General features: G+C 45.7%; 1 protein-coding gene across 1 annotated transcript in view; it reads left to right on the top strand.

The window, feature by feature from the left end:
- Window positions 1-25,972, top strand: part of DNAH12 (dynein axonemal heavy chain 12) — a 3,791,933-nt gene that overhangs the window by 2,008,987 nt on the left and 1,756,974 nt on the right. The window contains exon 43 of the mRNA XM_069643677.1: window positions 25,435-25,627. Coding sequence (XP_069499778.1) covers window positions 25,435-25,627 — 193 coding nt within the window. The remainder of the gene's footprint in view (window positions 1-25,434; window positions 25,628-25,972) is intronic.

Here is a 25,972-nt window from a genome sequence, read left to right as displayed (position 1 = left end):
ATAGCGGTCTCGCAGTTCTTCTTGAACCTGAAGCTCCAAGACCATAATTGGGAATCAGGACGGGGGCTGCAAAAGACATAAAAAACCTTGAAAGATTGGCTTACCTGATCTTCATATACAACTGTCAGATGAGAAACTCGGAGGGAGGGAGCGTAGCTGAGAACAGTACTCTCTTCATTTTTTTTTTCTTTTCTTGTACATTTTTTTTGTAAATTGTAACAAGTAAAATAAAAAAAAAAAAAAAAATAGTGGTTGTTAGATTCATGCAAATGTGCCAGTTTTTAAAATGGGTAATGGATTTTATACTTGATTTAATTGTAAAGGGTTACTGTATATTATTTTTTTTATGTAATGGTATTTTAAGCTGAGTGAATTTTAATGTTATGCTGTTTTCTTATATTTTACTTCTCTTTTTGTAAAGGTTTTGTTTTATGTAAATCTTATTCAAATAAAGTGAATAATAGTATATATATTCCTAAATTGTATTTTATATAAGGAAGCTGTGTTATCACTTACCATAGTGTGTGAACATTCCTTTGTGGGAGCTTGGGGGACTCACTGTACTTAAGAACCTGCCTGTATCAGCTCAAGCCTGGCCGCGTGTCTATTGCTACCAATTTGAGTGCCCTGGCTGGGGTGTTCTGTGCATTTACCCTACTATATAGAGGGCAGAAATACAGATAGCCCCTCCAGTCTTTACACTGGTGGCAGCGGTGTGATCACTGGTTTTAAGACGGTGTTTAACCTAGGTACTACAATATACCCACACTTCTTTACTGATTTAGAGTTCTATTATTGTATACTGATAATTGCACTACAAACAATGGAAACTATTGCACATGGTTAAGTGACAGGATGAGCTTAGAGGCTATCCAGATTGCGTGTAAGGGAGAGAAATATATTTTGAAAATAAGTCTAGGGCAGCCTTTGTGGATTTCCAGGCACATTGTGATACTCATGATGAAAATAGGGGTCGGGGGGCTCTGATAGGGTCCTTACCCCTGGTAAGTTACAGATGTTGCCACTGGGATTGCCACCTCTCCTGTCACTTCTATTCCAAAACCCAGCATTATTTCTCAGGGTAGGTCCCTGGAACTTGAGTTATTGAGGATGAAACTAGCATTTGAATACAAAAAGGTAGAGACTGAAGCTAAGTTGAAGGAGCGGGAGTTGGCACAGCAAGTTGTACTCAAAAACAGAGATCTTGAACTCAGACAGAGACACTGAATGTAAGAGACTCCAGCTAAAGAAAGCTAGGGTGGAGACATCAGCCAAACCAGTTGAGAGGGTCAGGTCTCCTGCAACCAAGTTTGTGAAAGATTTGGTTGTTGTATATGTGGAGGTTTCAGTTTCAGATATGCTCCAATGGATAGAAGCATTTGAGATGGTTTGTGGTATGCATGATATTGACCATAGAGATTGGGCTAAGTGTTTGTTAAGTAGAGTACCTCAGACTGGTGATGACTATATTCTGAAACTGAGTGTGGAAGAAAGAAGCCAGTATGAGTGCATGAAAGCTGCTTTGGTTGCCAAGTTTGGCAATACACCTGCCCAGTACCTGAAGAGGTTCAGGGATTATAAGAAGAGAGAGAATATGTCTTGGGTTAATAGGGTGAGTGCTGCACATATGAATGCGATGGAATGGGTTGATGGTTACAAAGCCAAATCTTTTGTTGAATTGTCTCACCTCCTGTCTTTTTAACACTTTTGTGAGGCTTGTTCACCAGAGCTGCATCAGTTCATTGCTGACCAGAATATTTTGCACCCCTTTAAGTTGGCCAAGTTGGCTGATAAGTGGGTCTTCCACAGGGTGTCCCCTAAGGATCCCAGTGGGAAAAACAAGGACAAAGAGAAAGGGCCCCATCAGAAGGCTGAGGAGTCTAAGAAGCAGCCACATCGGAATACACCTAAACATTATCCCTCTAAGGTCCACATATCTAGTGGGGATAAGTCTCCTGGGGGTGGGGGTAAAAGTAGTGGTGCTCCTGCTGCAAAGCAGGCTCCCGGTGGTTCCAATTCAGTTCCCCGCATTCCTGGCACCTGTTGTGACTGTGGGGCCTTGGACCACAGAAAGGGTGACCCCAAGTGTAAAGGTAAGGCACTTGGTGCTCCTGTAGAGGTTTCCTTAGTGTCCCTTGGGGTCTAGTACCAATACCCTTAAGAACTGGCTACTATCCTGCAGAATAAATGTAGATCTTTTAGAAGTGTCCTCATAAATGGTCAAGCTTCCACTGGTTTGAGAGACACTGGGGCTAGCATGACAGTGGTGGACAGGACCCTGCTCAGGCCAGAGGAGTATGTAGGTGCTCCTCGGAGAACCACCAGGCTAGCTGGTGGGCCTCCTAAACTTTCTCCTGTAGCTCTCAGTGAGAGAAACCTGAAGATGTGTCACTGACTAGTCCCCGGGGCTCTGTCATCCAGGTGGCCAGGACACAGCCATGCTATTGGATCCAGTTCCTGGGGTTGGACTGGTGAAGGAGGATCACCTGGATGAGGGGTCCTCGGGGAGTGGAAGTGGGATACTGACGGGTGAGACACGGTACGCCCTTCCTTATATAACCTTTTCCCCATCCTACCCCGTAGGATATTCAGAAATGCTAACCCCCACTCCCCCTTTCCCACACAAACACTTTCTTACACCATGAAAGACAACGGACTTAGACCAGGGCCGTTTACCTGACCTGTCCCAACATAGGGGTCAGGCAGAGTAAGGCAATAGACAACAACTACACACACTGGACGTCCCTCTCCCTTCCCCACAGAGATAAAAGGTGGAGCATGAGAGCACACTTTGAGCAAGGCAAACTGCACAAGGAGGCAGCTAGCCCAGGACAGCAGTTCAAGAGGAGGAGAAAGGCGGCGAGAACCGAGAGGGCGACAAGGAGGGAAGTGCCCTTGCCCTTTTCGACCCAGACCCGCGAAGCCTCCGTAAAAGGAATCATAAGGCCGGGAAAAACTGCTAGCGTGTGGTGTAACAGATGTCAACGGTACACAGGCCCTCCTGCACTGATAACCAAAGCAGGGAGAGATGCTTGCTACGCTGGTATCGTCTTTGACTCCAGAGACAAGAAATGCCAAGCGGTTCATCACAGGCAGTGAGTCGGAGGGAGAATTGTCTACAGTAAATTGATGGTCTGAGCCAGACTGAGGGAGGCTATTGTAAAAAAAAGAGGAACGCTAAGGGAAGTAAATCCCACATTGTGATAAAGCAAAGTGAACTGTGTAACTAACAAATGTGAGCCCGGCTGAGAGATGCCTGCAAAACGGGGTGAAGCACGATAACCCTGTGAACATTGTGTTGACAAGAGTGAACTCGGATTAGGGATGTCCGCAGTGAAAGGTTGTTTAAAAAGACATTGGGCCTCATTATAAGTGTGTAGGTCTGGAAACAACGGTGCCGGTAAGCTCAGCAACGGTCCCGGTGCTCCTGTGTCCCCATTCCCATAGAGTCCTCTAGGACTCTATGGGAATGGGGACAAACGAAATTACAGGCGCCCGACTTCCCTGCTGTCAGACTTGTAATAGCCCGGTGGCACCGGGATGTCAGGTGCCGGTAATTTATCATGGGTCCGACGGCAACCCACCGGTAGCACTGGCAGGGTTACCGCAGGACCCATAATGGGGCCCATTGAGACTTGTGAATATAACAGGTGAAAATATTTTGAGAAAAAAAGGCCGTAGTGAACCCGACAGAGGGAGACTAACATTCAAGAAGGGTCTGAGCCTGGACGAGGGGGACCCAAGGGTGAAGAATAATCACCCAACATAAAATAATACGGAAAGGAACTTTAGTTTTGTTATTTTCGACACATCAGGCCTTCAGAAGCAAGAGACTTTGTAGCAAAGAGACTTAACCACTGCAGGTCCTGATATCGCTGACAGGAACTGTAGCCTCGTGTTGGAGAAGCCCAGGGTTATGCTGTGCTCAAGCGTACCACCTTGTCCCATGCTAAAAACATGGGGAAGGCAGACCCCAGCCATAACATCCTGACTAATCATTTGTGAACACTTTCTTTTCTTGTGAACACTATCCCACTTTATTTTGTAACTTAGTGGTAAGGATTGGCAATAGTTTCTATTTTTTAGCATATGTCCTTTTATTTGACAAGATGCCACTAGGACTGCCTTATTATTATTTGATGGTCGTAGCATGCTCCCATCTTAGATTTAGGTTTAGATTAGGTATTTTTCTCACCCATTTATACCTTTTTAATAAACACCTTGAACTGTGATCACTTGTGTCTGTCTTTACTGTTGCCACCATGAGTTCCTTAAACTAGTCACCATTCGGATTGATGACAAGACAGCAAAGCTTCCTGTCCTTGTGCAGGACAATGTACCTGCAAACATGGCATTCAGTTACCCAAACCAAAGGGGAGACCCAAGGCTAAGAGTGAGGGCAAGAAAACCACCTCTGTGAAGGGGGGCTCCTTCTCTTCCAGCTGTTTCAGTAGCACCCACTGCGGTCTCAGCTCCTGAGGGTCAAGGCCCAGTGGTGACCCTGGACTCAACTCTTGAGGGATAAGAACCAGAGGACCCTCCTCAGGGAGAGGTACTCATCCCAGAGGATCACCTAGACCTCCAGTGCTTGTTGGAGCTGAAGGTGAGCCCTCAACTTCTGTAAGAGTAAGAGATTGTGAAGTGCCTGGGACCTTTAAGATGTGTTGGGAAGGTGTGCTCCTTTACAGTGAGCCAATTCAGCCTAAACCTGGTGCAGTCAAGAGGTTGGTTGTAACCCAAGTATACAGGCCCTTCCTTTTGCAGTTGGCACATGAGCTACCCTTAGCTGGTCATCTTGGCACTAAGAATACCAAGCAAAGGCTCTCAGCCCACATTTATTGGCCCCCGGATGGGAATAGAAGTGGAAGTTCACTGCAAAACCTGTCCCACTTGTCAGTTGTCTGGCAAGACTGGAGGCAGTCATTACCCCACTACAGCCTTTGCCAGTGGTTGACAAACCATTTGAGAGGGTGGGCATCAACATTGCTGATCCCCTAGACCCTCCAAAATCAGGTGGACACAGTTTCATCCTGGCACTGGTAGATGTGACACGGTACCCTGAGGCTCTACCCTTTCGGACCATAACAGCCAAGGTGGTTGCCAGGGCTCTCCTGGGCATTTTTTACCAGATTTGGATTTCCTAAAGAGGTGATCTCTGACAGAGGAACCAACTTCATGTCTTCTTACATGTAAGCTATGTGGAAGGATGTGGTGTAACTTATAGATTCTCCACCTCCTACCATCCTCATACCAGTGATCTGGTTGAGAGATTTAATAAGACTCTCAAGGGTATGTTGGGTGCTTTGGAAGTATCCCTAAGGAGGAAATGTGATCTCCTTCTACCATGCCTGCTGTTTGCTTACAGAGAGGTGCCTCAAACGTGTGTTGGTTTCAGCCATTTTGAGCTCTTCTTTGGACATCCAGTGAGGGGGGGCCCTTTGCCTTAGTACGAGAAGGTTTGGAAGCCATCCCTCTAGGTCCTGCCAAGCAAGTGGGGGACTATGTGTTAGGCATCAGAAGGAGGATGACACAGATCATGGGCCAGGCAACAGCAAATCTTAAGGCAAGCCAACAATTGGACAAATACTGGCATGACCTTAAGGCCCCACAAGTGGATTGCAGCCTCGAGCTTTGGCAGATAAGTGGACTGGACCCTTCAGGATAATCTCCAAGATGAGTGACGTCAACTAATCTGGTTGACATGGGTGTAGCCCCTCAAGTCTTCCATGTCAACAGGCTCAAGCCTTTCCACAGGAGTGGAGAAGTCTCGTGCCTCATGCTAGCTTCAGAGCAAAAAGAGGATAGAGTGAGAGCCCCTTCTTTATTTGCTACATAGCAAACCTCAGGACGGCTCAGTGGAGGGAGTGCAACTCCCTCTGCTGCTTTGCTGCTCTGGTGTCCGATCTAGAGGAACTGCAGGGATTTGCTCCAGCAGAATTCCCCTCTGTTTTCACTGACACCAGGCCTCACCCCATGGTGTAGGCACGACATTGACAGTAGTGACAGTTGTGAGAAACTTGCTAGTCCCCGGGGATCTGTCATCAAGGTGGCCGGGGCACAGCCATTGTTATTGGATCCAGTTCCTGGAGGTGGACCAGTGCGGGAGGATCACCTGGATGAGTGGTCCTCTTGAAATGTAAGCGGGACACCGACGGGTGAGATGTGGCACCCCCTTTCATATGACACCTTTTCCCCATCCAACCTCGTAGGATTCTCTGAAGTTCTATCCCTGCCCCCTTTTCCAACACAAACACTTTCCTACACCGAGACAAACAACAGAACAACACCTGGTCCGTTTACCTGACATGTCCCAACACAAGGGTCAGGCAGAGTCAGGCAATTAACCATAACTATGCACACCTGACAGGGACAAAAGGCGGAGCACAAAAGCAAACTTAGGACAATGCCCAACGCACAAGGAAGTAGTCATACCGGACCGGCAGTACAAGAGAAGGAGAAAGGCGGAAAGATTCAAAAGGACGACCAGGAGGGAATTGCCCTTCACCTTTTCTACCCAGACCCAGGAAGCCTCTGTGAAAGCAAACGTAAGACCGGCAGTCGCAGCTTGCGAGAGGCATATCAGAGGTCCACGGTACATGGAACCCTCCCGCACTGCTAGCCAGGGCGGGGAGAGATGGGTCTCATCGTAGCACCACATTGACTCCAGCGACAAAGGGAAGCGCCAACAAGTTCAACCCAGCCGGTGAGTGGGAAGCAAGTGATATCGAACCAGACTCTGTTGAGTCCAAGGTTGCAGTAGCAATAGTGTATATAAAGAAAGAAGATAATCGTCAGAGGTCTTTTGTGAGTGAAGTTGGAACCAGACAGAGTAGTCCGGCGCCACGTAGGTGCTCATTCAAAGGACTGTATATGGTATTCCTTGCTAACGAAACTACAAAACCAAGAAGCCTTGAGGGAGGCTGTGTGTCGGGTCAAAGTGGCCATACGAGAGTCAAGTAAAATCCCTCATACAGATGAAAGTCTTTGACACATGGTGAACACCAAGTGAGTTGTGAACATTGTGAAAATCGGCAAGTGTGAACCGTGCAGAAGGATGCCAAGAGAAAGCTAGGGGAAGGGAACCCCGCTTTCTGATGAGAATGAGCAAATCATGAACTGTATAAAGAATGGCTATGTGAACCCGACAGAGGGATCCATGGGGAAAGCTATGGAGAGTGAATCCCGCATATTCATGAAGTAAAGTGAATGGTTGTTTAAAAAGACATTAAGTCTTTGGAATGTTACATTGTGAATGAAATGCCGTAGTGAACCCGACAGAGGGAGGCCCACGTTGTACGAGGGATCGAAGCAGAGGGGGTTCCTAAGGCGAAGAGTAATCACCCCATGAAGATTTATTGAAGGAACTTTGTGTTTTGTTGATTGTGACACATCAGGTCCTCTGAGGCAGGAGACCTTGGGTGAAAGAGACTTTCAGAAGAACCACAGAAGGCCACAGAAGAACCTGATATTTTGGAAAGGAACTGTTACTTCGTACTGGCGATGCACAGGAGTGTGCTGTGCTCAAAGGTCCCATGCTGAAAAACGTGGCGAAGGGAGACCCCCAGCTACAATATCCTGATTTATCATTTGTGAACACTTCTTTATTTTCCATGTGAACATTTTGTCTCGTGTTAGTTGTAAAATGTCTTTCGTCTTAGTGATTGCCCCCATCTTAGATTTAGGTTTAGATTAGGCGTTTATCTCACCCATTATACCGTTTAATAAACACCCTTGAATTGTGATCACTTGTGTCTGTCTTTTCTTGATACCATGCCTTCCTTGCACAGTGTACCTTTCAAAAACAGATGCTACAGGATGTCAGACACTGCTAAGCGCCACGTCCAGGCAGAGGTCGCCAGGATGTTGGTCTTGGGTGTCATTGAAACCCTCAACCAGGGTCCAGCCCAGTGGTCCTTGTCCCCAAGGCAAATTCCCTGGCAGGTACCAAGGATTGGAGGTTATGTGTGGACTACAGAGGAGTCAATGCAGTCTCCAAGACTGATGCACACCCATTGCCCAGGGCTGATGAGCTTGTGAACAATATAGGTGCTGCCAAGTTTGTGAGCACCTTTGACCTCACATCAGGCTATGACAAATAGCTCTGACTGGCCAGGCCAAGGGGAAAACTGCTTTCTCAACACCAGAAGGGCTTTACCAGTTTAGAGTTATGCCTTTTGGGTTGAAGAATGCCCCTGCCACCTTCCAAAGGTTAGTCAAGTGGCCTGTATGCCGTTTTTGTGGCCTACCTGGACGGCACTGCTGTCTACAGTTCCACCTGGAAATAGCATTTGACACACTTGGATAAGGTATTGCAGGCCATGAAAAGGGCCAACCTCAATATCAAGGCAATGAGGTAGGAGGGGGTCAAATCCAACCTCTCAACCTCTCCCTAGTAAAGTACAAGCTGTACAGAACTAGGAGACTCCCTCTACTCAGACTCAAGTGAGAGCTTTTCTGTAGTCTCTCACTGACTACAGAAACCTCTTGGCAGACTATGGCACCATAGCTGCCCCTCTGGCATTACCCAAACAGCCTAAGAAGGTTAATTGGAGTGAAGACTGTCCAAAGGTCTTTGATGGCTTGAATGAAAGTCTTTGTGGGGGGCACCTGTCTTCTCTGCCCCTGACTACAGCAAACTCTTTATTGTGCAAACTTATGCCTGCAACACTGGAATTGGGCTGTCTTATCTCAGGCGACAAAGGGAGAGAACACCCCATCGTTTTCATCAGTAGGCAACTCAAGGGTAGGGAACTTAGTCGGGCCACTATTTGGGTGTTTTAGTATAATTTCGGCACTTAGGTGTTTTAGACCTTACCTTCCAGGTTCTGACTTTAAGGTCCAAACTGACCATAAGCCCTTAAAGTGGTCGTATGCAGAGGAAGGGTGAAAACCCCAAACTGCTCAGGTGGTCCATTAGCCTGCAAAGGCTAGACTTCACCATTGAGCACAGGCCAGGGAAGAGTCATGCCAATGCAGGTGGCCTTTCCAGAAGGCATGTTGACCCTCTGGATGAGGGTAATAATATCGTGGGAGATCAGTTGCCCTAACCTCAGTCTGGGGTGGCATATGTGATGCTGGAAATGCCTAACGGAGAGCCAGGGCCTCCTAGTCCTTGTTCTACCACTTCTATGTGTGTGTTTTCTCTATGTTGTCTGCCACTGAGGTTCAGCCTGGATTTCTGGCCGTGCAGTTCTTCTTGTGTTCCTCCTTTTGGTGAACAGCACCCATGGCATACCCCTATGGCACCCATGGGTGGCAGTGTACTTTTGAACCCATTATGTGTTTGTGGGCACAGCAGGGTATGGCTGGTGGCAGCTACATGCAGGCTTAGCAGTGGTTCTGGGTGTCCTCCATTCTCTCATTTACCAATTCGTTCAGAAGCTGAAGTCGAAGCTGAAGCAAGAAGAAGCTGTTCCTTGAAGCCAAGCTGGAGAAGAAGTCTGCTGCTGCATTTTCTTCATATAATCCAAAAACTGCTGTGCGAAGGAGACCTCGCTGCGAGGGACCACTGTGCAACCTGCTACTCTTCATCCAAAGTGCCCTGGAAGCCAGTCCTGTGTGCCTGCCGTCTGGAGAAGGGGTCTTCGTGAAGAGGAGTGCCCGGATATCTCATGTCGAAGAAGTCCATTGGTGTCACCCAGGATCCGGAGGTAAGTTTTGTGACCGCTGGAAGCCGTTGCTGTCTACCACCCAGAAGAGGTGGTACCCTGGCATAGTGCTGCTGGACACCCGGAGCTGCCAAAGTTCCTAACTGCCTATGAACATTTCAAGGGACACCCTTGCCATCATCACAGACCACTTTTTCCTACCAGAGAGAGTCCAGAGTTGCTGAGTGCAGAGGAAGGTCTGTCGGTGGGTTTCCCGCCACCAGAAGCTAACAAAGACGTCCCGAGGGTCCAGACGGTCTGAGGTCCACTCCAGTGGTCGAGTCCAGGTCACCAAGAGCCATCCAGAGGTCTGTGTTGCGGCTGCAGCACCGAACAACCGAACGGTGGAAAACTGTGATATTCCGAAACCCAATACCAAAAGTGACATATGCATCCTTCGCCGCCAGAAGTCATCGAAGAGTTCCAGAGGTCATACTCTCATCTGCCATGCCTTTAAGGAGCTCACAGCAAGTTTCATCCGCACAGGACTTCTACAGTCGGAGAAATCGTTGACCAAAGGAGAGCACTGCGAAAAGCAAAACTGCTGCACTTCAGAATGACAGGGTGGCTCCTTCTTCCAAAGCGGGTCCATCCTGGGAGGGAATTGTCGAGTGAAACAGAGAAACTCTGCCACTTCAACTGCCAAGGCACAAAAGTTACTGTGATGAGGAAGAGCATCTTCTAGCCTCAGGAGTCGTCCCGGGGGGCGGGAGGGGGTCCCAGATTCATCTTGGATCCTGTTCTCTTGTGGCCTCTCAGGTACTTTGGAGTGGTAGAAACTTTTAAGGAAAGCAGAAGGTTATTGAACATTATTGGACTGGGCTGTAAAAGACAAGATAAGTTACTCCCTAACTTTTCCATTACAGGTTGTCCAGGTGGGGGGTGGAGGGGTCTTCACACAGAATTGTACATCTAGTCTAAAGAAAACATTCTGCCACTGTTCCCAACTAACTTGCCTTTCCTCCCTATTCTATGCTGATACACTTCACTTAAGCATTCACATACCCACTTAAAACTGTCTGCAGTTAGGGCATCAATTACTGAATTTAAGTATTATGTGGTACCATATAGAGTCTATATAGTTGCCATTCTTTGAATAAGTATTTTCAAGTACAAAGTGTTACTATTTAAATGTATACATATTCCTGAATCTTGTTTTATATAAAAAAGCTGCGTTATCACTGCTGACCTGATCCCATGAAGGAGGAGCGGCGTAGCAACACGCGCCTCCACATACGCTGGGTAAGGTGTCCAGTGCCTCCCTACTACCACTGCACAGAACGGTGCACATCTGATGCAACCCTGCTACACGGCCCCTTTCAGAACGTTCCATGAAGTGGAACAGCCCCGCGAACACGCCATGCTTAACAAAATGGCGGTGGCTGCTCGTAAGCGCAACGTTGCTTAGCAACGCAGACACGGCAGCTGATTTGCCGTCACAACGTCGCTGAACCCATATCCGGGCCCCACAGCCACCGGAAGGCGACAGCTGGATCTACCCCTCCAAGGATCTCCTCTAAGGATCCTGCACCTGTCTTTGCCTGTCTTGCCGCGTTGGACGCGAGGCGCCACTCCCCTGGTCTGGCGTAGCCCCAAACCCAGACCCACCCGAACAAACTAAACGACTGCACCCGTTACTTGTGCTCCACACACCCTGGTTCCTACTGCAGCACCTCACCTAGCTGTTGCTAGGAAACGTTTGTAGCCGAGCTCCGCCACATGCCTGGGTAAGGCCCATACAGGAAAAGGCCGTGTTCTACACACCGGCCGCACGGAAGCCACAACATTAGCAGCTTTCCCTGATGAGGTAAGAAAGTCATCACATTAGTCGACACCGTAGAGCTATAAGCTCAATACAGACCATCCACGCCTACATCTCAACAAAACACTGCATCATAAGATCCTTTAGCAAACGTATCTAGCTAAGCCTCAGCAAATACTATTTTGTGGGTCCCTGAACACAAGAAGTCAAACCTGCCCATTCAAACAACAACAGGCCCTAGAATAGGCTCTCTACGCAGAACATCTAACTCTTTTTAACTCTAACACTGAGCCCCTTACTTAAACCGGCTCTTCTAGGTTAACAAAGTGATACGCAAATCCATGTGACTTTTACTGCTGTTCTGTGATTTTTGAACTTAGATGAAACACTGCCTCCATTCTTGCCAATGCAATCTAGCGTGATTTCTGCTGTTCTGTGATTTTTGAACTTGGATAAAACACTGCCTCCATTCTTGCCAATGCAATCTAGCGTGATTTCTGCTGTTCTGTGATTTTTGAACTTAGATGAAACACTGCCTCCATTCTTTGCCAATGCAATCTAGTGCCAACTGTTGTGCCCTACCTGATTTTGCCTTATACTAGTTTGCCCTACCTAATATTGCCTTATACTAGTTTGCAGCAGATTATTATTACTGCTGCTACAGTAGCCACTAGACCTTACCTGATGCTAGTCGCTGCACCCCTCTACTATCACTGCTGCCAATATAACCCTGCTATACACTAGTAGCACCACACCATTGTTGCTGAGCCCAAATCATAATCGTACAATGTACCTTAGCAAGAGCCAAACAGCCTCCCTACTGTACCTCCTCACACCTTTATTACACCTTGCCAGTTACACTGCTGCCATAACTATGTACCCTGCCGAAAATTCACCTTGCCCAACCACAGCAAGAAACACCAGGCTACGAGCCAGACTACCCCGCCTCTACGAGCCCATCTGCCACAACAAGAGACCCACCTTGCAACACCCCAAAACCCGCCCTAACCAAACCACACCCTGCTATAACTCCACCCAAACTTATCCCTATAACAATCCAGGACACACCCAACAGCACCATTATATCTGGAGCCTTAATTAACGCTAGATCGCTAGTGGCCCACGCCACAGAAATAGCAGACACCCTATCCAAAAATAACCTCGACCTCCTAGCAATCACCGAATCATGGCTGCACGAAGCAGCTGGCCCAGCACTCTCAATAGCCATCCCAGAAAACTACCAAATAATCAGAATGGACAAGCCCAACAACAGAGGTGGCCTAGCCATCATAGCTAAAACAAACCTTGAGCTAAGACCACTGCCTCAAGCACCTCTCAAATCTTGCAAGCTTCTCATAGCCAAACTACCCATCTCCAACTGCCGCACCTTAACCATTTATCTAATATACAGGCCTCCTGGCCCCATTGGCACATTCGAGGCAGACCTATCCAGCATCCTAGCCAACAACATAAAAGAGACCTCCCAAATACTACTGCTAGGCGACTTGAACCTTGGGTTAAACAACCCCAATGACAAACCAGCACAAGCTATAGCCAACATGCTGGATGAACACGGCCTAACCCAAAGAGTGCCTACCCCTACACACAATAAAGATAGGACCCTGGACTGGATCGCCACCCTGAACTGCGACACCCTCATCACCAAAAACTCTCCCCAACACTGGACAGACCATCACCTCATTGACTTCACACTAGCACTCAACAAATAAGTTAACAAAATAAAAATCATGGCACCACCAATGCCCACTAGAGCAAAAAAAAAAAAACCCCGACAACCTCCTACCACTACTCCTGCCAACCCTCAATGCTCTCCCCAACAACCTAAACCCTGAGCACCTAGTAGAAAAATACAACAGTGCCATAAAGAAAGGACTAGACATCATTGCCCCCCTTTAAACTACAAAAGAGGAAACAACAAGCCCACCTGAACGCCTGGTTCACGCCCCATCTCAAAGAACTTAGATTGCGCAAAAGGAAACTAGAAACTCAATGGCGCAACTCCCCTACAGAAGAAAACAAATCACAACTCAAACTTTTTGCTAACAACTACAAAAAAGAAATCCTACTCACCAAAAAAAAATCTCTTCAATGAAAGAATCGAACAATCTAGCTCCAACACCAGGGAACTATTCGCTATACTAAGGGAACTAGAATCCCCCATACCCCCACCAGGCAACATAATTAAGGACAAAGCATGGTGCACCAGCGTCCAAAATGCCCTAATGAATAAAATCAAAACTCTCCAAACTAAAATTACACTAACAAAAAGACTCCCTCACCACTAATGAAGTATCTCCTAGCAACCTTGCTAAAACAACCATCCCACAAAGCCCAAATCTCTTCAGGTTTACCAAAATATCGATCCCAGAAAAAGAAAAAGTTATAGCCTCACTTACATCCAACTGCAAAGGCGACAACTGCCCTCCCCAAAAAATCAAGGATGCTGCCAGGGACCTAGCCCCCTTTATAACCAAACTGATCAACGCATCCTTCTCCACCAACACCATAACAAGCAACCTCAAAGAATCCTGGGTCCTGCCTCTCCTCAAGAAGCAAACCCTTGACCCTGCTTTTCCCATCAATTACAGGCCCATCACAAAGGTGCCGTTCCTGTTAAAGATAATAGACAGAGTAGCATACCTGCAAATTCAGCAATATCTTGAAACTCACAAACTATTAGGTGCCCGCCAATCGGGTTTCAGACTACAGCACGGTACTGAGACAGCCCTAATTGATCTCAAGACCCAGATCAACGAGATTAACGACAAAGGGAATACCGCCATGCTACTCCTCCTCGACCTGTCGGCAGCGTTCGACCTGGTGGATCACACAGTCCTGTGTGAACACCTGGCCTCAGCTGCCCACTTTTCGATAGAGGCCATAGCCTGCATCCAATCCTTTCTGGACAATCGAACTATGAGGGTCTTCTCCACTCTAGCCTCAGCAGACCCCATCAAAATAACATGCGGGGTACCCCAGGGCTCCTGCGTCTCCCCCACCCTCTACAACAACTTTACCAAGCCCCTATTTGACAAGTTGGATAGACTGGGTGTCTCTTATACTAATTACGCAGATGACACCCAAATCCTCATACCCCTTTCGGACAACTACGAGTCGGATACGGCCTTGGTAAACAAAATATATCTCATTATTCAGGCATGGATGCCCACACACGGCCTATGCCTGAATGATGAGAAAACCAAAATCCTTCTCCTCGGATCCAACACCAATCTAAAAAAACTCAGCTCGAACTATAAGGCCTTCATCATTGATGGCAACACCATCACAGTAGCCAAAACAGTGAAAACGCTAGGTTTTCACCTAGATGCAACCATGTCACTAAAAAAACATGTTAACTCACTAGCATTCTCAACCGCCTACACATGCAAGCTAATCAGGGCAAGCAGAGCCTTCCTCACCCAAGCTAGCTGCATCACCATCGCCAATGCCCTAATACTCTCCAGGCTTGACTATTGTAACGTCATGTACCTAGGAGCCAACAAATACATAACCGACAAACTACAGACACTGCAAAATAACGCACTCAGAACAGCCCTCAACCTACCATCCAAGGAACAAGTCTCCAACAAAAGAAGAGAACACAAATGGCTCAAAATCTCTGACCGCATCTCTCTCAAAACGGCATCTCTCACTTTCAAATGCTTAAACAATGCAGCCCCCCCCCTATCTCGCAGCCAGAATAGCAAAAAAAAACCTCCACCCGCCCCACCAGATCGATCAACTCTTACTGCCTGCAGGTACCAAAATTCAGACAAAAGAAAACCGGTGGCAATAGCTTCCCTGTCTTGGCAGCCCAACGCTGGAACGCCCTCCCACTCAACATCCAATCCTACCACAGCTTCAGGCGAAACACACCCACCTGGCTAAGGTCCAATGATCCCCATAACTAACCCTGCCCTCTGACACGCTCATGCCTCTGCTCAAACCTGATTGACTCAATGCACAGCATTAAAATACATATATGTAAATATGCCACCTCGACCGAACTGCTCTGTACAGCATCAAATATGTGAATATGTAAGCAAGTTATTAACTATATGCATATATGTACCTCTCGCTTCTTACACATGTGTGCCTTTCCAGTAACTAAGTTTTTATGTAATCGTACCTTCCTGCTCTCTGTTGTGCCCTGTTACCTCTGGATTCTGCGCGCTATACTAAATAAATAAACAAACAAACAAACATACATCACCTAACATAGTATGTCGACAATCCTTTGTAGGAGCTTGGGGGACTCACTGTACTTATGAACCTGCCTACATCACCTACTGACAGCTTAAGCCTGGCTGCTCATCCATTGCTAGCTTATTTGGAGCCCTGGCTGGGGTATCTGTTCCTTTACCCTACCATATAGAGAGCAGAAGTACATAGACCCCTTTTTGCTTTGGCACAGTGAGTGGAAAAGCTCTGAATTCATTACAATAAGTACAAGATAACAGGTTTTCTTTTCTACTCAAATCAATGATATTTTGTATCCATCTTGGATGGATGAAACACTGAGGGGACTCATAAAGCACCTGGTTTTAATCTGCAAGGATTCAAACAAAATGTGTTACCTGGTAGTATTACATTGAGTGCAGCAGCTGTCAGTGGGCACTTAGCCCACTGAGCTATCTTACCAACTGAAAAGGTAGTGCTGCAATTAATGTCTTTACTCATGTTTGCATGTCTTCACTGTGTCACGTATAATACACTAGCAGGTGTACTTGTGCTTCGCATGTTAATTCCTACTTCAGTCCTAGTTTGAAGTTTATTTAATGAACTAAACCAGTGCTGCTTTGTAGACAGTATTGCTAGTCTTTCCTGTACGAGTTAGTGTGAACAAATTGTCTTTGTTTCCAACTCTGGAGCAAGCCACATATAGGTGACCATGAGAAAAGCATGAATCCTGTAAATCGGTTCCAGCTACTGAGTTGGAGCATTGAGATTGAGCAGCAACATTATTAGTGTCCCGATCTACAGCGGACGTAGCAGCAACATCAACATAAGTGCTGTAAGTGTAGGGCTGAAGCATGTAATGTTGAAGTGCCATACCCGTACATGTATGGCTGAAGCATGTACATTTCGTACTGTTGAGATGGCATACATTCATCAACTTCTGTTGGAAATTAAGTTTGTTTTATCATGAGAGATTTGCCACGATGTGACGGACAAGGTTACTGTGGACACTATTGAAGAGACGTGCACAGTTTCCTGTCACCCGCATTACTACAAAAGCCCTGTATTGTCATCTGCATGACTTCAAAAGTGAGTGCTGCTAATGTCAGCTAGAATGCTGATAGTGTGAAAAGTTTAGGAACAATGAACTGCTGAAGTTTTCATGAACTGCTGAACTTTAGGAACAATGATTGTAGGGCTACAGCAGAACTATGGCCTGAAGAGCCATATGGCTGGGGTAAGCATTGCAGACAGCTTAAAAAAAAATAGAAAAGCCGAAAAGGGTGTATTTTATACTTGTTGCATTATTTACGCCATGGACCCTACACACATGACAAATTTCAAGTTTGTAGCATGTTGGGAAAAATGCTGAACATTTCGAACAGACACACACACACACATAGACAAGCAAGAAAAGCATTTCAGACCGCTTTAAAAAAAAAAAATAAGCACAATGTATATTTTATACTTTTTGCATTGTCTACAACATGGAACCTACCTGTTAGGCAGAAACCTGTGCAGTTCCCTCTGGGACCACTGCAAAAGATTTAGGACTAGAGGTGTTTGGCAGTAAACCCACTTGGTAGCAGTCTGTACCACACAGATTCACTTGGTAGCTGTGGCTGAGCAGTCAGGCTTCCCTCAAGAAGAGTTAGGCAGTATACAGAGTATTCACAATAGGTCAAAAGAACACAGTAGAACAAGTAAACACTGACCAGGGCTTGTTGTAAAATAGATATCATTATTTATTTAAAAACCACATCTAGAAAAACACACAGGCACTAATAGTAAGCAATTCAAAAAACAGTCACTAAAAGATATACACTCCCTTAGAAGAATATTAGACAAGTCTTAAGTAAAGCCCCACTTATTTTCAGACAGCGTTGAGCGCTTAACGCAGATGGCACTCTAATAATTCGTTTTAAAAAGGGAGAGAAAAGCAGAGTATAATTTGAAACAGATCCCAACACTTTCATAAGAACAAAACAAGAGAGGAAGGCAAGTAAAACCGTGAAGTTAGAGTTCAGAAGGCCGGATCCACTTTAAGAGGATCAGAACGAAATGTGTCCAAGATCACACGGTTGAAGTGCACAAGAGTCTTGCAACGGTTCAAAAAGAGTTGGACCAAAAGAAAGGGACCAGTTAGAGGATCAAGGCGGCCAGCCGAGTCCAGAAGGTTAAGGGATTATTATTACCTTATAGCAATCTTTAGAAAGGGAGGCCTGGCGGACACAGTACCTTAAAGTGGTGAGAATACTCCAGCGGGGGCAGTTGTTCCTGGCAGCGGATGCAAGTCGGTGCTTCGTCCAGGGGAACTGAGGATCTCGTCGGGGAGGAAGACAGGAGTCTGTTGCACTGCCAGGGAAGAAACCAGCTGCGGAGTTCTTAGGTAAAAGCAGCAGCCCATTTATTCGCGGTCCAGTGGCAAGTGGCTATCCAGTTGCCGGGGTGCTTGGCACGGCCAATTCGACCACAAGATGTCCTGGGATGCGAGGGAAAGAAGGTAAACTGGTTGTGCCCACCAGTCAGGGGAAGAAGCCTCTCCAGCCGGGAGATCTTCTCTGTCGTCGGGAAGTGGTGAGTCGGTTCTGCAGGGCTCCACCGGTGGTGTCGTCGTGGTAGGTCAGCTCAGCTTCTCCCTCGTCGGATCCTCAGGTCCTGTGGCGACTTCTGAAGTTCCAGTCCCCAAAGCCCTGCTTTTATGCAGCACACCCCCATTCACTCAGCCTAGCTGTCAATCAAACATGCTAAATGGTGAGCCGGCCGGCTCACCACTTGGGCCAATCACACAAGAGTGCGACTTGAGTTACCAAGGTAACTCAGTCCAGGGTGCCTAAACCCCCCCCCACACACACCCTGTGGTACCCAGACAGAGTGGCACCACTTTTGGAGGCTTCTGTGGAGAAGCCCGCCAAAAAGTGGAACAAAGGGCTCAACTTGGGTTGGAGTCGCAGAAGAGAACACAAACGCCATTTTAGAATCGAGTCCTGGCAAAAAATACCAACCGGCGAATTAATATTAAATAAATAAACCGGCGGTATGTTCGAGGCTATGAGAATTAAATAATTAAAGTTGGTAGCCTCGAACAATGGGAAAATCCCATAGGGATATATTTGCGGTCGAATATAAAACGTAGTATCCACTGCCACCAGCAAAACTCGATCAGGGGGGACGGAGACGTGCCCCCTCGACTAACAGACCCCAGGGCAATCGAATTGCCCCGAGCAGTACGTCCGCAATATGATGGTTTGTACCGGTTTCTGTTAATAATTTGGGACTAGTAAAGCCAATGGTGACTTTACATGCCCTGGGAGACAGTAGTCAGTCCCAGGGTATGGAGTCTATGGTGGGGTGTCACTATGACACCCCTATTTCACTGCACGGAGGGTGCTGTGTAACACACATAGTAAAAACACGAGACCCTATGGAGTAAAGGACCCCATAGCCCATAAAACACATTAACAGTCAAAGGAACACCATAAATCATGCCCAAGAGTGGGAGAAAAAGAGTCTCACTCTTGGCAGGAGAAAAAAAACAAACTCCAGAAATCCAGCAAAGCTGCTGGGGGGCTCACTAGGTTAGGAAATTCAGCCTAAAGAGAGAATTCTCCCTAACACTACCCACATGAAACATTTCAGGTTTGTAGCATGTTGGAAAGTATGCTGAACATTTCAAAAAGACACATATCCACAAATTTACCTTTTGTATATATTGAGATCAATGAAAAATCTTTGTTAAAAGGGACGTTATGGTTACAAGTAAAACCGAAAATACTCAAATTCGCCAGTTATGGTAAGCTAAGCAACCATAACTCGCACCACCACTGTGCACTACTAAGACTAACACCCAGGACATCAAAGATGACATCACAAATGTCATTGATCTGGGCCACTTGTTTTTATTCACTTACATATTTAGGCCAGATGGTTTTGTTCACTGACAGTCAGAATATTACAATTCAAAAGGTGATATATATCTAGGCGTTAACCTTGTCCTATGTTCTTGAAGTACTTTCCTTGGGTTTGGTCTCAACTCATGGTGCCCATGCATGGGGCAATAAGCAGGCCTCAAACACCCAATTTATGTGTATACATTAAGATAAACTTTAATGTTACTAACATTTTCTGGTGATGCTGTTTCTTTCTTCCTTCCTTACTTTAGTTTCCCTGTACGTGCCTCTGATTTGTATACATTCTGGGTCTTCATAATTATTGTTTGTACTAGCATAAGTGTGTGGTAAGTCTTGAATTGTTAGCTAGTTAATACATGTTTAACATTACTCTAAACTCTGATAAGGTAGCATTCATTATTTTACTATCCAAAATTACAATATTTATATGTTGCACGTTGCAGCTATTGCCTATGTGTATGTATGATTAGGTTCCTGTATTAACAACAGCACTCCAATATAATGTTTTGTTTAGATGAGAACATTCTTTAATAGATTAATTAGTTCATGATAGGTCTCCCGATCACCCTGGACATCTTGTTACCAACATTATAAACACAACCCCTTGTAGGGACTTTTCATCAACATTAACTTCATATGTGATGTCATCAGTGATGTCCTAAATTAAATTTGTGATGACTTCAAGGGTGTTAGCCTTAGCAGTGCACAGTGGTGGCGCGGGTTTTGGGATACTTAGCTTAATATAACTGTCAAATTTATGAGGTTTTTCGGTTTTACATGTAAAAAAGTGTTTTCATTGAATTTCATAGGTTTTTATTAGTGCAACTTGAAAATAACGTCCCTTTAACAAAGTTTTTTCAGTGAATTTCATGGGTTTTTACCAGTGCATGCTAATTTCCTACAACTTACTAATATCATACTTACCCCAATGTAGCAACATGTGTATTCAATTTACAAAGTTTCACCTTCTAGCATAATTTTTAATACTTTTTGTTTGTCGACGTCCGCGACCGTCTGACGTCATCGCAGACTTTCTGGACAGTGTCACGTAACTGCAGGAGCGCGCATGGCATGATGACGTGTTTTGCGGACGCGTCTGCACTTCGCGATCGTGTCCGTGCTTCGCGGACAGTTCGTAACTGCACTTTCTACTGATCTAGGAACTTTGAAGCTCAAAATATTTCAACAATCTGTATTAGCAATCTAGTACAGAGCACATATTTGGAAGAATTTTAGAGAAACTGCTATTTATCTCAAAAATGGCATCAGCTATTGCCTTCCCCATCCCCAAGAGCCACTGCCACCACGACCACCACCACCATCAGCTAGAGGACCCACACAACAAAAAAGCAGAGAACTTCCAAAGACAATGAAGTGGACCAAGAAAATGAAGTAGAGGAAGTACATACTAGCACCGAGAGAGAATCATGGATGTGGCAGTTCTATACTACTGTTGGGCCATGGCCCCCAGAATCTGGCCACTAACCACAGCACAATTAACTACATAACAAGTACGTACCATACACCATGAACTAATAAAACTCACCCTCCTGCAATGGAAGGGATGTCCACGGACACCCAAATATACCGTGGACTCAGCAGTATTTACAAACAAAAAAACGCTCCATATCACCTTCATTCCACTCCCCTACCATTTTTAATGCCCTCTTTTAGCCATCAAATAACCCCAAATGTCTTTTCCAAGCTACTCGATCACAGCACCCACATCCACTTTTTTCTCTCAGAAAAGCAGCCCCATATCCTCTCTATTCCACTCCCCCACTCTTCCAAGCATCTCTTTACACCACCAAATAACCCAAAATGTGTTTTTCAGACTTTACCCCGCTCCGCTATCCACGGACACTGGCTCGTGTCTGCGGATCATACATGGTGGGCGTTTCCAAAAATCTGACGCTTTTCATGCTTTTCACCATCCAATCAGCAGGCACGTCCAATGCCTGTCCCCACGTCGACCTCTGGACGCGTCGGAGGCCCGTCCGTGGACCAAACAGGGAAGTAAGTCTGTGGACTGAACCCAGATATCAGTAATTTTTTTTTACCTACTTTTTGGTCATTGAAAAAAAAACTGCTCGTCGGATTTACACCAAATTTACAAAAGCACACTTTCGGGACCAGCCCACCACTCCTGCTGCAAACTTTGTAAAAATGCATCCAGCGGTTTGGGCTGTAGGAGTGAGCAAAAACGTTTTTGCATTGTGTCTATGGGAAAAACCACACATTTTGGGACCTCTCCCTATAACTTGCATCCCCTTGATGAAACCTCACCATCTTTGCAGTATCGATCATTGCAATGTTTCGTGATGATTTGTCCAGGGGGGGGCCAAGTTATAAGCCGCCCAAAAAGTGCTCTTCCTATGGGTTGCGCAACTTAACCATAACTACAGAGCCACTACCGCAGGCCTAGTTTTAAATACATTTGAAGTTGGAGCCCTTTCTAGCTTTCCTGTGACACGTCCATGTCTCTTTAGAGCTCTTACACTACGAATTTCAGTGCTTTGGCCTATGCTTTGGCAAGTAAGAAAAGCCCCACCCCCCCAGCACTATGTTGCTCAGTACAAAACACACAACCTGCACCATCGCCTACAGTCTGCACCTGCCATGTATTACTTTATCAAGAGTTTTCATCACAGAATTAAGGCACAGTCAGCAGCAGCATAGGAGTGTTCACAGGAAAATGTGAATTTACAGCCAAAGATACTTTTCAAAAATGTTCAACAATCACAGATCTGTTTCAACTCCTTAATAATGAGCTAACCAATCAAAGACAAATCATCTCTCACATATGTTCAGCAATCAGAGCATGTTTCTCCTTATTTGTTGTATTGGCAAGGCAAAGACATGCACCTGTCAGAGCTGTTTAACAATCAGAAAGTTTTCACCTTCATAGCGATGGGTTGACCAGACAAAGTCGGGCATCTCTCAAATGTGTTGATGATCACAGACTTGTTTCATGTTTTAAGGTGATCTACAGTAGACCTGTATGAGAGTATCAAGAACAGGGTATTGGGGGGCATCAGCATGCTGTATTTGATTATAAAAATAATCATTAGTGAGACCTAAGTATGTTCAATAAATCAGACAGTTTCCCTCTCTGAATTTAGCAAAAATTACAATTTCCATGGATTACATCTTCCTACAGATTCCTCATCTAGATAGACATCCTCCAGCACCAGCTATTCTCGGAAAACATTACCAGGGAGCATAGTGTAGCTCAGTGACATTCACTGTCAACACTCAGCTTCCTCGCTGCATGAATACCCACACTACACCTCATTACCTTAGTTTATTTTTTCTTCACGCTCAGCACAGTCTCTCGGAACACATTGCAAATACTGTTCTTCCCATGCTACTATGCCCGCTCCCAAATCATTGGGTTTCAGGCACTACCAGGATTACAGCCCCAAGATGTCCATCATGGACCCACTTAACATTTGTGTGTGGACCATGACATGGAGCAGTGTGGTTTATGCCTGCCAATGAAGCGTAAATCTCTCAGGAAATGGACCACTAAGCTGGCGTTAGGCCACCCACCATCTAAGCCCTGTGCCCTCACAAATGTCATCAGAGATGGAGACGGGGGAACTCACCCCAGAGAAAAAAAGAGGAGAGCAGGAGGCTTAACAAGACCAAAAAGAGATTGAGTTCCCACACGGATTGTCACCATTCTTCTTCCTCCTCTTTGCAGAAAAACTAAGAGGATGAGGCATAGGCCAAGGAGGTACAACAGTAAGTAATCATTCGACCCACAGAAGCGAGGTATGGAGCAATGTCAAAGCCACTAGTGTGTCACCAACTCGCGATCATCCTGGATAACGGCCCACATATTGAGTTAACGTTGCTCTTTAATGCAGTCATTGCCAATACAGTTCTTGTCTTGTGGCAGAACCCATGTTTGATAAAGAGCTGACGACAAAGTTTAAGCTAGCGTCGTAGGACCAGTGATTCCTCTCTAGGTACCCATCTCGGGGGGCCTAGTGGCTCAGGTAGCCAGGCTTCATTTGAGGTTGTTGGCTTCTTCTTCTTTGGCCCTTCCACCGGATAGAGATGCAAAGGAGAGGGATGCTCATGCCAAAAAACTATTTGCCCACCCCAGAGAAAGGCCTTGAAGTCATTGAATGCGTATTGCCCTGTGATAAATGGTATCCCGAATCTTCGGTGCGTTTGCCAGAATCTGAAGTTCAAGACTGTTTCCTGGACATGGTAAATGATAGCAAGGAGGTGGCCAGGCTGACCAGGCTGGATGCAGCCAACTATGTTGGGTGCTTGATGGGAATGTCCTTGGGGATGCAAAGGGCTACGTAGCTCAGGCCTTTGTCTTTTGCCCCAGAAGTACAGGTGAAATTGTTGGATATGTCGTTTAACAGGGTACATTTGTTTGGAGTGAAAGCAGATGAGCCGCTGGAGAGATTTAAGGACTCAAAGCCTACTGCCAAGTCATTAGGCCTGATGGTCCAGCAGCCAGTTACAGACCTCTCCTCTGCTTTTTCTCCAGGGGGCATGTTTCACCGTTTGTACATTTTGTACAGAGAAAAATTCCTCAGGCAAAACACCCGACCCATTAGAAGTAGAAATGTATCGAAAACTCTGCCCAAGGAAAGGGGCAATCCAATCCCAAGCTGTAAACCATGATCAGGGGTTGAGTCTGAAATTCAGTCCCATCTCATGAACCACACCTAAGTCCCCTTACACCAGTGAAAGGCTAGAAGGATGGTCCAAATTCCTATAGAAACACAAGTAGGTGGTGGTGTTAGGAGGAGCAGCTCATTTGGAGTGAACTGGAGAGGTGACCAAAGCAAGCTGGAGAACTAGCTGAAGGCTGGAGACTGCCTGCTTAAAGCAGGAAACACGAGGCTAAAAAAGACCCAGAAGCTGGTGAAAGACGGACTCTGAAGGTGGGTAGCTAATTGACCAAGCCATCTGGAGAGAAACAAGACCTTGGGAGTAGGGGAAATTAAGGCTCAGAAGGTGACATTGATAGTAAAGAACTAGAGAACCCTGAACATTACATACAAGGTGGCCCAAAAGGGCGAAGAAGCCTCCCACAGCAGTAAAGAAGGTGGTAGTGAGATCAAAGAACTGAAAGAACCCTAACTATTATGTACACGTGCTCACTGGTGTGAAAAAGGGGCCCAAAGGAGTGAAGGTGGGAAGGAGAGTAGACGGCAATCTTTGGCTTGCCATATAATTTGGACTACAACTCCCATCTATCGTAGCCAGGATAGTCAATGATGACGGATCATGGGGAGTAGTAGTTCAAAACATCTGGAGAGCCACAGGTTGCAGACCCCCTGGTCTAGAGCATTATTTCACCATGGAGTATAAACATCCTAACCATTTTTTGTTTTATTCAGAGCCTTCTCACTTGTTACTTTGGGTCCATTTGAGCACATTTGTTAATAAAGCCTATGTAAATTCCCATGTCTGGCCTCTTTGTCAGTCAATGTCCACCACATGGTGCACCTTACAGGCATTGATGTAGTATTAGTGATTAGGGATATTTTTGTTTTCTTTCTAAAAGTCTTTGTTGTGCAACACTCACCCACCTCTCCATTGGTACTTTCAAATGGTTGAGTCTCTCTGTGGGAGATGAATCTTGAAACGGGGAAATACATGGTATTTGCTGGCATGGGAACTGTGTGAAAAAGGTTCCCGATCTTCCATGCTTAATGGCCAAAACTGTAAAAGAATCTGCAGGGAAAATGTATTGAACAGAATCTGCGTTATCAAAGGTGAGCAACTTTTTAATATGTTTCTGTTAAGAGCTGCCTCAGTAAGAGACATGTAGTACTGATTTCTAGAAAACAAAACAATGTCTTATCCAGAGAAATATATCTTGTTGGCAATATCATAGTATTTTTTATTAACAATGTATTTGCCTTTCCTTGTTGGACAGGTATGTGTTAGAGCATCTCTCTCGTATCTGTCGTGTTTTGAAACAGCCTGGAGGAAATGCATTGTTGGTTGGAGTTGGAGGAAGTGGTCGCCAGTCAATGACCCGGTTGGCAACTGCCATGGCAAAAATGAATATTTTTCAACCTGAAATATCGAAAAGTTATGGAGTAACTGAGTGGAGAGAAGACTTGAAGGTACTTATTTGATCGTTGTTTGTAAAGCATGCTGTTTTTTCATTTTCTGTTGCCTTCACCTTTCACCTCAAGCCCGTCATTATGTATCTCTTACTCATAATGTTTGTCCCTGCCCACCTCACACTCTTGAAAACCTTTTCATTTACACTCAAAGGAACAGAGATGTATACTTTCACAAAGGGAACATCATGGCAGACAAATCTAGTGATATATATATTTGATCTGCTTAGAATTAAGTCAATCATTTGATACAGTTCTACACAGAAAACTGGAAATCTGCTGACAAGGCTTTTGATGGTAGCCAAGCTAGAGTAAGTGAACAATGACTGGCCATTGTCTAAGGTC

This window comes from Ambystoma mexicanum, chromosome 2p (assembly GCF_040938575.1).
Source record: "Ambystoma mexicanum isolate Mex_15411 chromosome 2p, UKY_AmexF1_1, whole genome shotgun sequence".
Taxonomy (NCBI): domain Eukaryota; kingdom Metazoa; phylum Chordata; class Amphibia; order Caudata; family Ambystomatidae; genus Ambystoma; species Ambystoma mexicanum.
This window is presented reverse-complemented; position numbering and strand designations above follow the sequence as displayed.